Genomic DNA, 12968 nt, shown 5'->3' on the forward strand with positions numbered 1-12968 from the left:
CAATTTGAACAATCTTAACCCAAGGTCAGGCAACTCTACCCCCTTGATACTAACATAGCCTTGCCTACCCCCATTTTCTAAAACTCAAAGAGCAAGTACCCAACCTGGATTCAGAATAGTTCTATATTTATTCTTGTCTATTCAAAAAAAGACTACAAACAAATTACAGCGAACACATATTTTACTTCCTTTTATCAGTTACTGTTTTGAAGATGAGAGTTGTCAGTAGAAAATTAACAGCCTGTTCTCCATGCCTATTATGCTGCATGTAAATTTAGGATCACAGCAACCCCATTAGATCTGGAGGGAGAATTTTCTCTTATCAGAGTGCAAAAGGCTACAGCTATTTTCAGCAGGAACTTGTGTGTCTACCAAACAAAAAAGAAATAATCTCCATTAAACAAATGGTGAGTTTTATACCCCAAAAAGGGAAAATTTAAAATGACTGAAGTTGTACACATTTCCTGCTTCTTCCTCATATTCTTTTGAAAAATATTTATTTTATGCAATTTTTGAAATTATAAACAGTAAACATTTTAAACACATGCACAAATTTTTCTCCCCATGCAAAACCCCATGCTGTTAGAGAACTGTTGGTAGAAATCACATGTTATAACACTGGACTCATTTGATTTTTATCATTCAAGGGTTTAAAAGACCCAAGTCAGGTACCCATTCTGTGCTTTTTTACGAACAGCATTAAATGCAGTAATCAGGCACAGTTCTAAATGTTCAAGGAAGAAGCTCTAATATAAATTCATCTATTCTTTAGTATTACAGTCTAGTAAATTTAAACAAAATAAAAATTAATTTTAAAAGGGAGTCCTGAGACCATATAGGCTAAACAAAGTAGAGAGACAACTTTACATCATTATATTTCAAATACAGAAGAAATTCCTAAGAGATTTTTTTTTTTCTAAACATATACTAGATAGATTAAATTCTAGCACTTTTCTCTTAGATCAGTGGGTAGGGGGAAAGGGGCAGAAATACATACACACACATGGACACAGAGTCTTAATCTTGAGTCCCTTTCAATTTCAATTGAAAACAAACAATATATGTGAATCATTTCTGAACTGCTCTTAGATGTACAAGAGAATGCATAAACCAAATCACCTCTTCACTACTGGTCTAGCCAGAAGAGTTATTTCACAGAGAATTACAAATATTCTGGCCACATAAGTCAGCTGAGTCAACACTAGAAAGTTAGACAAAAGCATTTCACTCAAGTTTCCATGAAGCAGCCAGAACTAGCTTTGTTAAGATTGATCACAGATCCTCAAATGTTATCAGATCTCTAATTCTTGTCCCATATACATTTCCTAATATTTTAAACAAACACTTGGACCTTCTACTCCAGCTATATTCATAGCATGAGACAAAAATGACAGATTTAGTGACTAAATCTCTGCTATGGATTAGCCAGCACGAATATGTTTCTTAACTAATTTATACTTAATGGGAAGAGAGATTTTATGGCAGTCAACAAACTTTTTGAAACAATAAAGCAATTAACACTAGATTATTCACAATCAGATGATTGTGTATTATTGTCATAAAATTCTAGATTTATAAAAATTTTTCTTGTTTGAGAGTAATTTTAGGATAAGAAACTTGTTATCTCCCCAAATCAAGAGTGAACTGTTTAGAGAAGGTGCCATGGAGAAGCCTGCAGAAACCACACACTGTACCAAAAGATCCAGAATAAACTTTGGGATGTAGTGAAATTGAACTAGGGGTGGGGATGGGAGTGGGGGGGGGTTGAATGCATTTATTTTGAATATAAACTCTTATGCCAAAGGGGAATGCCCTCTAATTGGCTTTTTGTCAGTGCACCTAGCAATCATTAGTTTTGTTTTCTTTCTCTTTTTTTTCCCTTTTATCCCCAAATTATTGGAATTTCCCCTTAGAAAGTACAATATTGTATGTACCTTTAGTTGAAGATCTTTAGAGATATAAGCTGGTTATGTGTACTGATTCCATGGCGAAACTAGGCATGTAAATCTGGGAGATTTCTATATGCTTATTTTCCATTGGAATCACAGGGGGGATTGTGTAATTAGAATCTGCTCCCCAGGACTCTCTCTCTCCCAGAATTCCATATTCATTCTCACATTACATGCTAATGTAGGGAGGATATAAGTTTTATGTAGCCCCACCTCTCTCTCTCTCTCTCTTTCCCTTGATCACAGTGGGAGAAGTGGGCTGGAGAACTTACTCAGGTGGGTTTACTTTTTGTTAGATAATTAGGTTTGAACTTTTTCTTTTAGTTTATTTTCTCTCTACTTCAAGTGATTATTAATAAACCTTATAAAATATAATACTTTATTGGATATTAATTTAAATCTTACAAATGACTTGACCCAATAAAAGGGGTAACTAACAAACTGACTGCATACTGATCTGTTTGTTAATGGAGTGCCACAAGGCTCTGTCATTGGCCCTGGAATATTCAACAATTTTGTGAATTATATGAATAAAGATATAAGCAGCATCCTTGTTGATTTTGTAGATGACATATAAAGCTGAGAGGGATAGTTACTAACACTGGCAGAAACAAGATCCAAACGATATCTTTGTAGGTTAGAATGATGGGACAAACCTAATAAGATGAAAATTAACAGTAATAAATGTATAAACTCTCCTCATGAACAACAAACCAACTTCATAACTACAATATGGGAAACATGGCTAGATAGTCATATGAAAATGTTGTTCAAATGAAAAAAAGAATTAGAGACTGCCAGCACAATGTATGTCAATATGGTGATGTAGCAGCCAAAAACTCCACTGGGGTTTTAAACTGCACTGAAAAAAACCACAGGGTACAGAATGAAGGAGGCAATAGTACAACTGTTCTCAGAGTTTTGTTCAGACTACATCAGGATTACTATGGTTCTGAACACCACCTTTTAGAAAGGATACTGACTGACATGCAGAGGACAATCAGAATGAAGAAAATTAAAGCCAAGCCATACAGGATCAGTTGAAAAGGACATAACAGCTGATTTCATGTCTTTAGGGAATATCAGAGAGAAGTGGGATTAGATTTGTTTGGCTTCATTACAAAGTACAGAACTAGTAAAGTGTAAGCTCCTTAGAAGCAGGCATGGTTTCATTTTTGTCTTTGTATCTACAGCACTGAGTAGAGTGTTTTGCACATAGCAAACAGGAGAATATAGTGGGAGGCACCCTAGACTGGGAGTTGGGAGAGCCTGCAGGTCAGGGCTCACCTCTAATAGGCCCTGCCTCTATATGCCTATAGACAAAATAGGCAAGTCACTGAACTTCTCAGCCTTGGTTAGCTCATTTGTAAAATGGAAATAATAACACTTGAATCGCATGAAAAGCTTTACAAACTTTAAAGAACCATATAAATGGAGTTATTGCTATTGTCATTAGGCACTTTAATACGTGTGTTCAATCCAGTTGAACTAGGAACAACTGTTGAAAATGGCAACACCAGATTTTTTGTCTAATATACAGAAACATATCCTAACCCAACTACTTGAAAGTGAATGTCTCTGAAATGTCTCTGAGTTCAACATCACAAAAGGTCTTCCTGAAAAAGCTAGACTACCATTTATTAGGAATATTGAACTAGATAACCTCTGTGATTCTATGAAACCTATCTGGTTTTTCTTAATTTTCCAAAAAATATCATTGAACTTTGTGTCTAGATTTGTATTAGGAATCCAAACCAAGAAATAAGCTCACCAAGATTTCCAGTAAGACTTTCAACAAGCTGCAATGTAAACACTTAGCTTGTTGGTTCTGGGATAGAACAAGGAGGAGACTGACAAGAGCACATCCCTGGGATTTAACAATGGGGCATTGCTCCTTCTAGCACAAGAACAAATAAGAGGAACATAAAGGCTGCATTGTATTTTCATCATTTTGCCCTCTTATGTTTACTAAAAGCCAAAACATTCCACTTTTAAAGGCCAGCAGAAAAAATATTGGAATATTCAAATTTACTTGCACTACTACTAACTAATCAATGAAATAATTTTATTAGAAATGAGTAAAAAGAAATGTTCCATTTATACCATTATCTCTCATAAATTTTCTTTCAATAGTGGTCTGAGATTACTATCTTATTCTTTCCAAAGGTTGATATATTAAAAAGGCACTAGGCACCCCCCAGTGGCTATACAAGCAATACACCCAGTGCTTTTTAGAGTAGTAGCATCTAGGGGATATCCTTACTTTTTTTGGCTATGTGACAAGTACTCAAACAACATACAGGTGACTATAGGATCCTAGCTTTGACATTAATTCACCATGTGACCCAAGGCCACATTTCTTATACTCTTTGGGATTCTATAGTCCCTTAACATATAAAAAGGCATTAAGATTCTACAATTCTTAGGACACTAAAAACACCAACAAGTACAGTGATTAGGATAATTTCACTAGGTGATACTGGATTTATCTAGAGCTCTCACTACTAGAAACTCATACAACACATCTATCATTTATATCCCAGAATCAATAAGAGGTGTTATTTGTACCCCTGACAATAAATTCTCCCAACTCTAGGGTATGAGGTTTCTCTCATACTATCATACCCTCACTCCTATGAGAGGACAATTTCACCTCACGTATCTCTCCCACCCCACTCTACCTTTACCTCATGCATTTAAGTCTTCTTATTTGGTAACAACAATAGCTCATATTCAAATCATTCCATGTTCTAAAATATATTTTCTTCACAATAACAGTGTGAGATAGTTCAAGTATTATCTCCATTTAACAAATGAGAAAATTAAGGTTCAGAAAATTGAAGTGAATTACCTAATGTCTCTGTTATTGGGCATTAAATAACAGGAGGGCAGCCAGGACCTAAACACTTTTCCTGATTCCAAGGCCAGTGCTCCTTTCACTATACCATGTTGCCTTTTGGCAGCATCTTAACTCAAATTAGACTCATTCAGAGAATACAATCAGGACACTGAGCACTTGCTTTTTCATTACAGTTGTGGCCCTATTGGCCACAACATGAACTTGAAAAAAGGAAGCAACACACAAATGGTTACTAAGAAGTCTAAGCTTGTGTTCACTTAGTATAAAATCTGACTAAATTTTCCTTTTTAATTCTTCCAAAAAAAACCTCTTTTGTACAAAACTTTTTGGAATATAAAATTATTTCTAGTCTGAAAGTAAAAACATTAACAATAGAATATTTTACACATTATTCTTTCCCTCTCTTCCTCAAAAAGCTAAAGTTTCCATCTAATGAAAACCCATGGTGTTCTGCTCACCATGGCTTGAATCAGAAGGAAAAGCAGCTGCTGAACAAGCAGGAACACTTTCTCTTTCATTTGGTTAATTTTCTAACATCTTCTCATGTCAACTAATATTGACTAAGTCAAAGCTGCAGGAGCCAGCAAGGTACACAATCTGGCCACTCACTCAGGATAGTTCAGGAATGGTTTAGCCATAACAAATGAAAAGCTTTTGGGTTTGCAAAGTCATAATATCTTTTCCCCTACTATATATTTTTATGTTGGCAATTTCTTTTTTAAAAGTTTCTTAAAGAAATGGACAGGATTGTTGATTTTCCTATTTAAATAAACATGTTTTCTCTCCCCTTCCACACTAAATTTAAGGTTTATTTTTTAAATTAAATTATCACATTACTTTTTATTCTTTAACCCTGAACTATTTTGAGGCCATAAATGGAAGAATGAAATCTGGCCAAAGCCTTGTAGGAAAGACATTTTCCAGTTTTGCTATCCAGCTGATATACTTACTACCCATGTGACCATCAACAAGGTATTTAACCCCTCTAGACTTCAGTTTCCTCATCTGTAAAATGGGAAGGGGAGAAATGTTGTTTGATTGCGTATCTATGATCTCTTCCAATTCTAAATTCTATGAGTTAATAAATGATTTTTCTAGTTTTTTGGACCCCCCCCCTTAAAAAAAAAGCAAAGAATGATTAATTCAAATGAATGAAAGCCAGCTAGCTTCCTATAACTTTATGAAGTTGTTAAGCTCTAAATAAGAACCTGAATTCTCCAAACCTTAACTCTGTGTGCAGGTTAAATATGCAAGGAAATAGATATTTCCACATTTGACTAAACTTTTCACTAAAATTAACTTTCCTAGTTCTTGTTTTCAGGGAGCACAGGTTTTACACTAAAATTTTTTAAAAACTCTTTTATACTACATAATGACGAACTACATTATTCCATGCTTCTCCACTTTGAAATCTTTCCCTGATTCCAAAACTTGAAGTCTCTGCCAAATGAACATGCATTTACCCAAAAAATGTTGTGGCATTATTCTGTGGGTGTTTCTTTTTTTCTTATTATTTACATAGCTAGGTCATATAACAAAATCACAGAATCTTAAGTGCTAAAAGGTATCTCAGAGATCAGAAGATCACAGACTTCATGTTGGAAGGAACTCAGAGGCCAACTATTTTTTTTAAACCCTTACCTTCTGTCTTAGCATTCATTCCAAGGCAGAAGAGCGGCAAAAGATAGGCAATTAGGATTAAGTGACTTACCCAGGGTCACACAGCTAGCAAGTATCTAAGGCCAGTTTTGAACCCAAATCCTCCCACTCCAAGCCTCGCATTCTATCCACTGTGCTACATAGCTGCCCTAGAGGCCATCTATTCTAAGACTCTCTTTTTAAAATCTAGGAAACTGAGGCTCAGAAAGGTTAAGTGATTCACCAATGGTCACAGAGTTAGTAAGCATCAGAGGCTGGATGTGAGTCCTCTGATTCCAAGCCCAGTGTTCAATTTGTAACTGAACAGAAATCTCCTTTATAATATCTCTGATAAGTCATTAAGCATCAACTTGAAGACCTCTAGTGATAGGAAAACCAATTACCTACTAAGAGAGACCTTTGGACAGCTCAAATTGTTAGATTACTCCTTACATTTGGCCAAAATCTAACTTTCTGCAACTCATATTTATTGCTCCTAATTCTGCCAAAGCAAGTAAGTTTAACCCCTCTCCTGCACAATAAATCCTTCAAACACTCCAAAAGTAAAAACTATTTTTTTACTTACTAATGTTCTTGGATCCTCATAGTGCCAGGCCCATAGTAGTCCTCTAAATATATAATTATTGAACAATGCATCAGACAACAGTTTTATTGAGGCTACAAACTTTAGAGATGGGCCCAAAACCTTGGTAAAAGAAAAGAGAGCCAGACACATAAAAGATATTTCCCAATGCAGACAACCATACATTAGCTATTTTCCATCATGAATCCTGCCAACAACAACAAAAGCACACCTTGAAAGCCTGAGAATGAAAGCTTTCAAAAGACCCTGAAATATGGTAGAGCGTCTTAAAAACTAAACACAACAAAATAGCTAGAAATATGTTCTATATAGAGTATACAGAAATGAAGTTAACTATTAGTTATCTAAAATCACTTCACTGAACTTAAAGAAAACTTTCTTTAAAACTCAGTAACTAAAAAGTTATAACCCATGAAACTTTCCTATGAGCTGTTTGCCTCACACCAAAAGTTTTACCATATCCCCCACAATGCAGAGAAATCAATAATTCTATCTATATTTTACAGCATGCTATAAGTCAAATTCCCTGCCTTTTTACATTCAAGCCTATTACCATTCAAACAACAAAATAGAATTATTTTGAAAAGATATTTACAGGACCATCAGCATCACAAGTTTCATGGCTTCAACAGCTACTTCAGGTTCCTTGTCTGTAGTCATGGAAACAATTCGACTCTATTGGAAGCAAAATGACAAAAAAAGAAAAGTAACACATTTTGTTCAATATAATCTTTGAGTAACAAATGATACCTATTTGTTATGTCAGTAACATACTATGTACTACTAAATGAAAATTAATTATTTGAATTTTTTTACCTTCCAAAGTAACAATCATATAATTCTTAGACATAATGTTTTATTACGATCTTTCATGTAAATCAATATTTAAAACCAGACACAGGACAATAGAGGTTATAAAACACAAAAAGAAATCTTGAAATTGAAAAGCTTTTTTATACAAACACACACACACAAAACCAGTGCAGCCAGAATTAGAAGATAGATTATACATAGAACTATATATCTGCATTAAATATATCTGATTAAAGCCTGCCATCCAAAATCTATAAAGAAGTGACATGAATCTATAAGACTGATAGGCCATTAGTAAAAGTTGATGAATAAGGGCAGCTAAGTAGCAGTGTGGATAGAGGGTCAGGCCTAGAGTCAAGAGGAGTTGGGTTCAAATCTGACCACCGACTTCTCCTAGCTGTGTGATCCCAGTCAAGTCACTCAACTCCAACTGCCTAAGCCCTTGACACTTTTCTACCTTATGATACTCAGTATCAATTCTAAGTCAAAAGGTAAGGGTTCTGGGGAAATAAAAGTTTATAATCAGTTTCCAAAAGAAGAAATGTGAACTTTCAACAATTAGGAGGATAATGGTACCAAAAGACAGCTATAATTTCAGTTTCTATCTTAGGATCCATAGCTAATACCATAGTATGGATTCAAAACCACTAATAACCAAAAGAAATACAGATTAATAAAACTGTATATCTATTATGTTAATATAGGGAAAATGGAAAAACTCACGGGAAAGCTCATGAGAAAAGATCAAATACAAATGCCTCTGTCATTTAAAACTTAACTCCAACCTACCTCTTTAGGATTACTTCTACATATTTCTTTCATTCGTGTACTGTGAAATTTAGTCAAAATAACTTTCTCACTATCTTCTACTTGCACACCTTTACAAAGACTATCCTCCACATCTTAAATGTACTTTTCTCCTCACAACTACCTCTTGGAATCCCTTCATCAATCCACTGCCACTTTCTACTTACGTGCTTTCCTGATATTCCCTGATTATGAGGGCCTCCACTCCAAAATTACCTTGAATTTATTTTGTATATACTTAAGTATGTATGTGCTGTCTTCACCAAAAGGATATAAACACAGAATGCAGGAATAGTTTCAATTTTGTTTTTGCATAACTAGTGTGTAGCACTGTGTCATAATATATCTAAAATATATTTGATTGGTTGCTCATAATAGTGTTAGGTTATAAATGATTAGAGCATAGAGACCAGGTATTTCTGCTCTAAATTATATAACCACATAATGCTCAGAATCACATCATCTACAAAGAAGATTTTTTTTGATATGCTGAATCTATCTCCCTAAGGCATAAATCATGTCATATTTCTTTTTGATTCCCCAATAGAAACAAGTACAATACTAGGTGATCAGCCCATAAAGACTAATAACTTATATCTGACAATGCCCACAATATCAATTGAAACCAGTTACTAAGCAAGCCAGTTAGGAAGTAAAATTTTAACTATAGAAATTAGATCAAAGATTATCTCTTCCTGTCTACTCTGCCGCAATTTATTTTATTAGAAATACAAAAGGATCATGAACACTACCTGGACACAAGATAGATAGCAACTTTTCATATGATACTTTTAGTCCCAACTATTCCATGAAACTTTTCCTACTAATTCAGTGACTCATTTATGTCCTTTCTTATTATCTATAATGTTCAAGGCACAGAATTATTTGTTATATGTGAACTTATATCATCATCTAACTGTTTCATGCATATAATGTTTATATGCTAGATATACTAGAAAGTTCTCCCCAAATGCTTGAAAGTTCTTGAGTCAAGGGCATGCAGGATATACTTATATTTTCATTATATACACAGTGCTAGGCACAAAGTAGGTGCTTCATAAATACCTACAGAAATGAACTGGTGATTCATCTCCAGTAGCATAGCACCCCCTTGTGTCAGAAACAAAAGTTCAGAAATAACTATTTCAGTCCAAGAATATCAGATCTTGGAACAATTTAGAATTATTTTAAGAAAGTGACAAAGATGTCTATTCCCTCTGACCCAAAGATCCCACCCACTGCTAGACCAAGAAAGTCATTATAGAAAGAAAGGTCTAATTTGCACCAAAATATTGATAGAATCAATTTTCGAAGTAGAAAAAATATCATAAGATAGTTGATGGCTAAGTAAATGAAGCACTGGGTCTGGAACCAGGAAGACCTGAGTTCAAATCTCATCTCAGACACTTGATAATTCTGTGACCTGGGGCAAGTCACTTAACCTCTGTCTCAATGTCCTCGGCTGTAAATGAAGATAATAGCAGTACCTACCTCAAAGGGTTATTGTGAAGATGAAATAAATAGTTGTAACACACTCAGCATAGTGCCTAGTACATAGCAGACGCTTTATTCTCACCCTCCCACCATAAAGAAAGCAGATACCCAACAACTAGGGAATAATTAAACAAATTGTGGTAAATGAACATAATGAAATATAAGTGCAATGTAAGTAATAACAAGTACAAAGACTAAGATCATAGGATCAAAAGTTTACAGCTAGAAGGGACCTTAGAGGCCATCAAGCCCAACTCTCATTTCATAGATGACAAAACTGAGGGTAGAGAGGTTAAGAGACTTGCCAAGAGACACAGTTATTAAGTATCTGAAAAAAAGATTTGAACATAGGTCTTCTTGACTCCAAATCATTCTATCCAATATACTACCAAATAAGCACAAAGAGATCTGGATGGGGAAATCTAATAGAGACAACTGAAAGTGGAAATTAAAAGACAAACAAAAAATTAAAATGCTGATTAGTTTTTTCTTTCCAGTTTGCCTGCTTCTGGCCAAGACAGAAATAACTCTTTCCAAGAGAGCTTCTCTAGAATCAATCAATAAGCATTTATTAAACACACCTACTATGTGCCAAACATTGGGATTAGCCCTATTGACTCAATAAAAAGGTTGTTTCTATGCCAGACAATGAAAAGAGTCATATTTCATTCAAAAAATCCCACAGAAGTCAAAAAGAACCAGAAGGAATTCTAAATTTACATTCCCTAAAAGATGAGCAGCTAAACTTATTATTAGTATAAGAAATAGGGAAAGGATGAAAGAAGAAAGAAGTAATACCACTTACCTTGAATCTGGTATTAAAAAGACCCATCTTAAAAATAAGCTCTTTGTGCTCATAAAGTCCTCGAAGTCCCTGAAGGCACTTTAGCCGCACTTCTGCCTGCTATAAAACAAGGAGAATCTGCTACCAATCATGATCAACATGGACAGAAACAACTTCTCATATTTACAGACACTTTAACAAATCCTCAAAAACTGTCAGGCAAGAACCAAATGTACTGGGCACTCTGCTAAGTATTATGGATACAAAGACAAAAAAGAAATAGACTGCTATCAAGAAGCTTAACTTTTATTGAGAGAGAAATCATATAAATGTGTGTGTGTGTGTGTGTGTGTGTGTGTGTGTGTGTGTGTGTGTGTGTGTGTTAAGTATATACAAAATAAAAATAATGGAGGATCAAGAAAAGTTTCATATAGAAGTAGTGGTGGTTTTTCAGTCACATCTGATTCTCTGTGACTCTATTTGGAGTATTCTTGGCAAAGATACTAGTTTACCATTTCCTTCTCCAGATCATTTTACAGATGAGGAACTGAGGTAGACTGAGTAAAGTGACTTACCCAGGATCAAAAAGCTAGTAGTAAGTATCTGAGGCTGGGTTTGAACTCGTTAAGATGAGTCTTCCTGACCCTATCTTGGCACTCCATCTACTGTGCCACTTGCCTGGCCTGTAGAAGGTGTCGCTTGAGTGTAATATTCAAAGAAGTGAGGGATTTAATGATGTGAAAATGAGGAAGAAATACATCCCTAGTATAAATCAAGGTAAGCACAAAAGCCTAGAGATGGGAGATACAGCATTCATCAGGTACCATTTTTTTTTAAACCCTTCTGTTTTTAGAAATAATACAAAGTAAGGGCTAGACAACTGGGTAAATGGCTTGCCTAGGGTCACACAGCAATGAAACGTCGGAGGTCGTCATATTTGAACTTAAAACCTCCCATCTCTATGCCTGGCTCTCTATGGAGCCACCCAGCTTTCCCTACCATTATTTTTCAAAGTAACAGACCAAGTCTGAAATTAGCCGGGGGGAGGGGCAAAAGTGGAAAACACAGAGTAGAAGTTATTTGAGAATTTTATTAGGTTCTCCAAAACAAAAGTCTTTGGAATTGAAGTGGCTAGTCAATTGCTTTTTTTGTTAATGATCTGAATTGAGCCATACAGTAATCTATATAGTTGCTATTAGTTACAAAACATAAGAGAGCTTGCTCCATTGACCCTATATCAGTCTCCCATCAATGAAAATATCCCATCTCAGAGCCAAAAATGAATTATCTAGAAATAACACAAAGTTTCAAGTTTTAATTTAATTTTCTATTTGCCAGTCACCACAAAAACGTAAATCTTATAAACTTTACTGCCTACTCAAGACTACAACAATGAAAACAGAAAGAACAATAAAATGAAAATGAATACTTTATAATTATAATGACCAAACCTAACACCAGAGAAAACATACTCCTTAGCTACAGAGGTGGAGAATTACACATGTGAAATATTATGATCAGACATGGTCAATGATTGGGTTGGTTTTGCCAAATTGTTTTTTCTTTTTTTACTCATTGTTATAAAAGATATATCATTAGGTGTGAGAAGGGAGGGGGGACATATTCAGGAATTATTGTGATGTTCTAAAGTCTTCAATCAAACCAATCTATGAGTAAAGTAAATTTGAATAGTGCTAAATTACATTTTTTTAAAAACATTCTTCTTAAGTTGACAACTAATGGCAATTTGTAGTAAAAATTAAGAAAAAAAGTTTTTGGAATAACTTCTACTTGTTTTCTTTTCAAAAAAACTCACCTTGTCATATAACATCCAACCAACATATTTCAAGTAACAATCATTTAAAAACATGTTTGGGTACAATTTCAGCCAACTTCCCATTTCCTCGATGCAAACGATTCTGATTTCAGGAATAACATCACTATGAAAACAAGGTTAGAAATGCGTTAAGAATAACTAAACAATGATCATTTTGTTCTAAGTACAATGGGAACAATGAA

At 34.7% G+C, this 12968-nt stretch overlaps 1 protein-coding gene across 1 annotated transcript in view; it reads right to left on the reverse strand.

Moving 5' to 3' along the window:
* LOC123242568 (cohesin subunit SA-2-like) overlaps window positions 1-12968 on the reverse strand; it is a 135903-nt gene that overhangs the window by 98621 nt on the left and 24314 nt on the right. Inside the window, exons 11-13 of the mRNA XM_044670400.1 lie at window positions 12766-12889; window positions 10971-11069; window positions 7647-7726 (exon numbers count right to left, since the gene is read on the reverse strand). Of these exons, the coding sequence (XP_044526335.1) occupies window positions 7647-7726; window positions 10971-11069; window positions 12766-12889 (303 nt within the window). The remainder of the gene's footprint in view (window positions 1-7646; window positions 7727-10970; window positions 11070-12765; window positions 12890-12968) is intronic.

The sequence above is a fragment of the Gracilinanus agilis genome, chromosome 3 (genome assembly GCF_016433145.1).
Source record: "Gracilinanus agilis isolate LMUSP501 chromosome 3, AgileGrace, whole genome shotgun sequence".
Classification (NCBI taxonomy): domain Eukaryota; kingdom Metazoa; phylum Chordata; class Mammalia; order Didelphimorphia; family Didelphidae; genus Gracilinanus; species Gracilinanus agilis.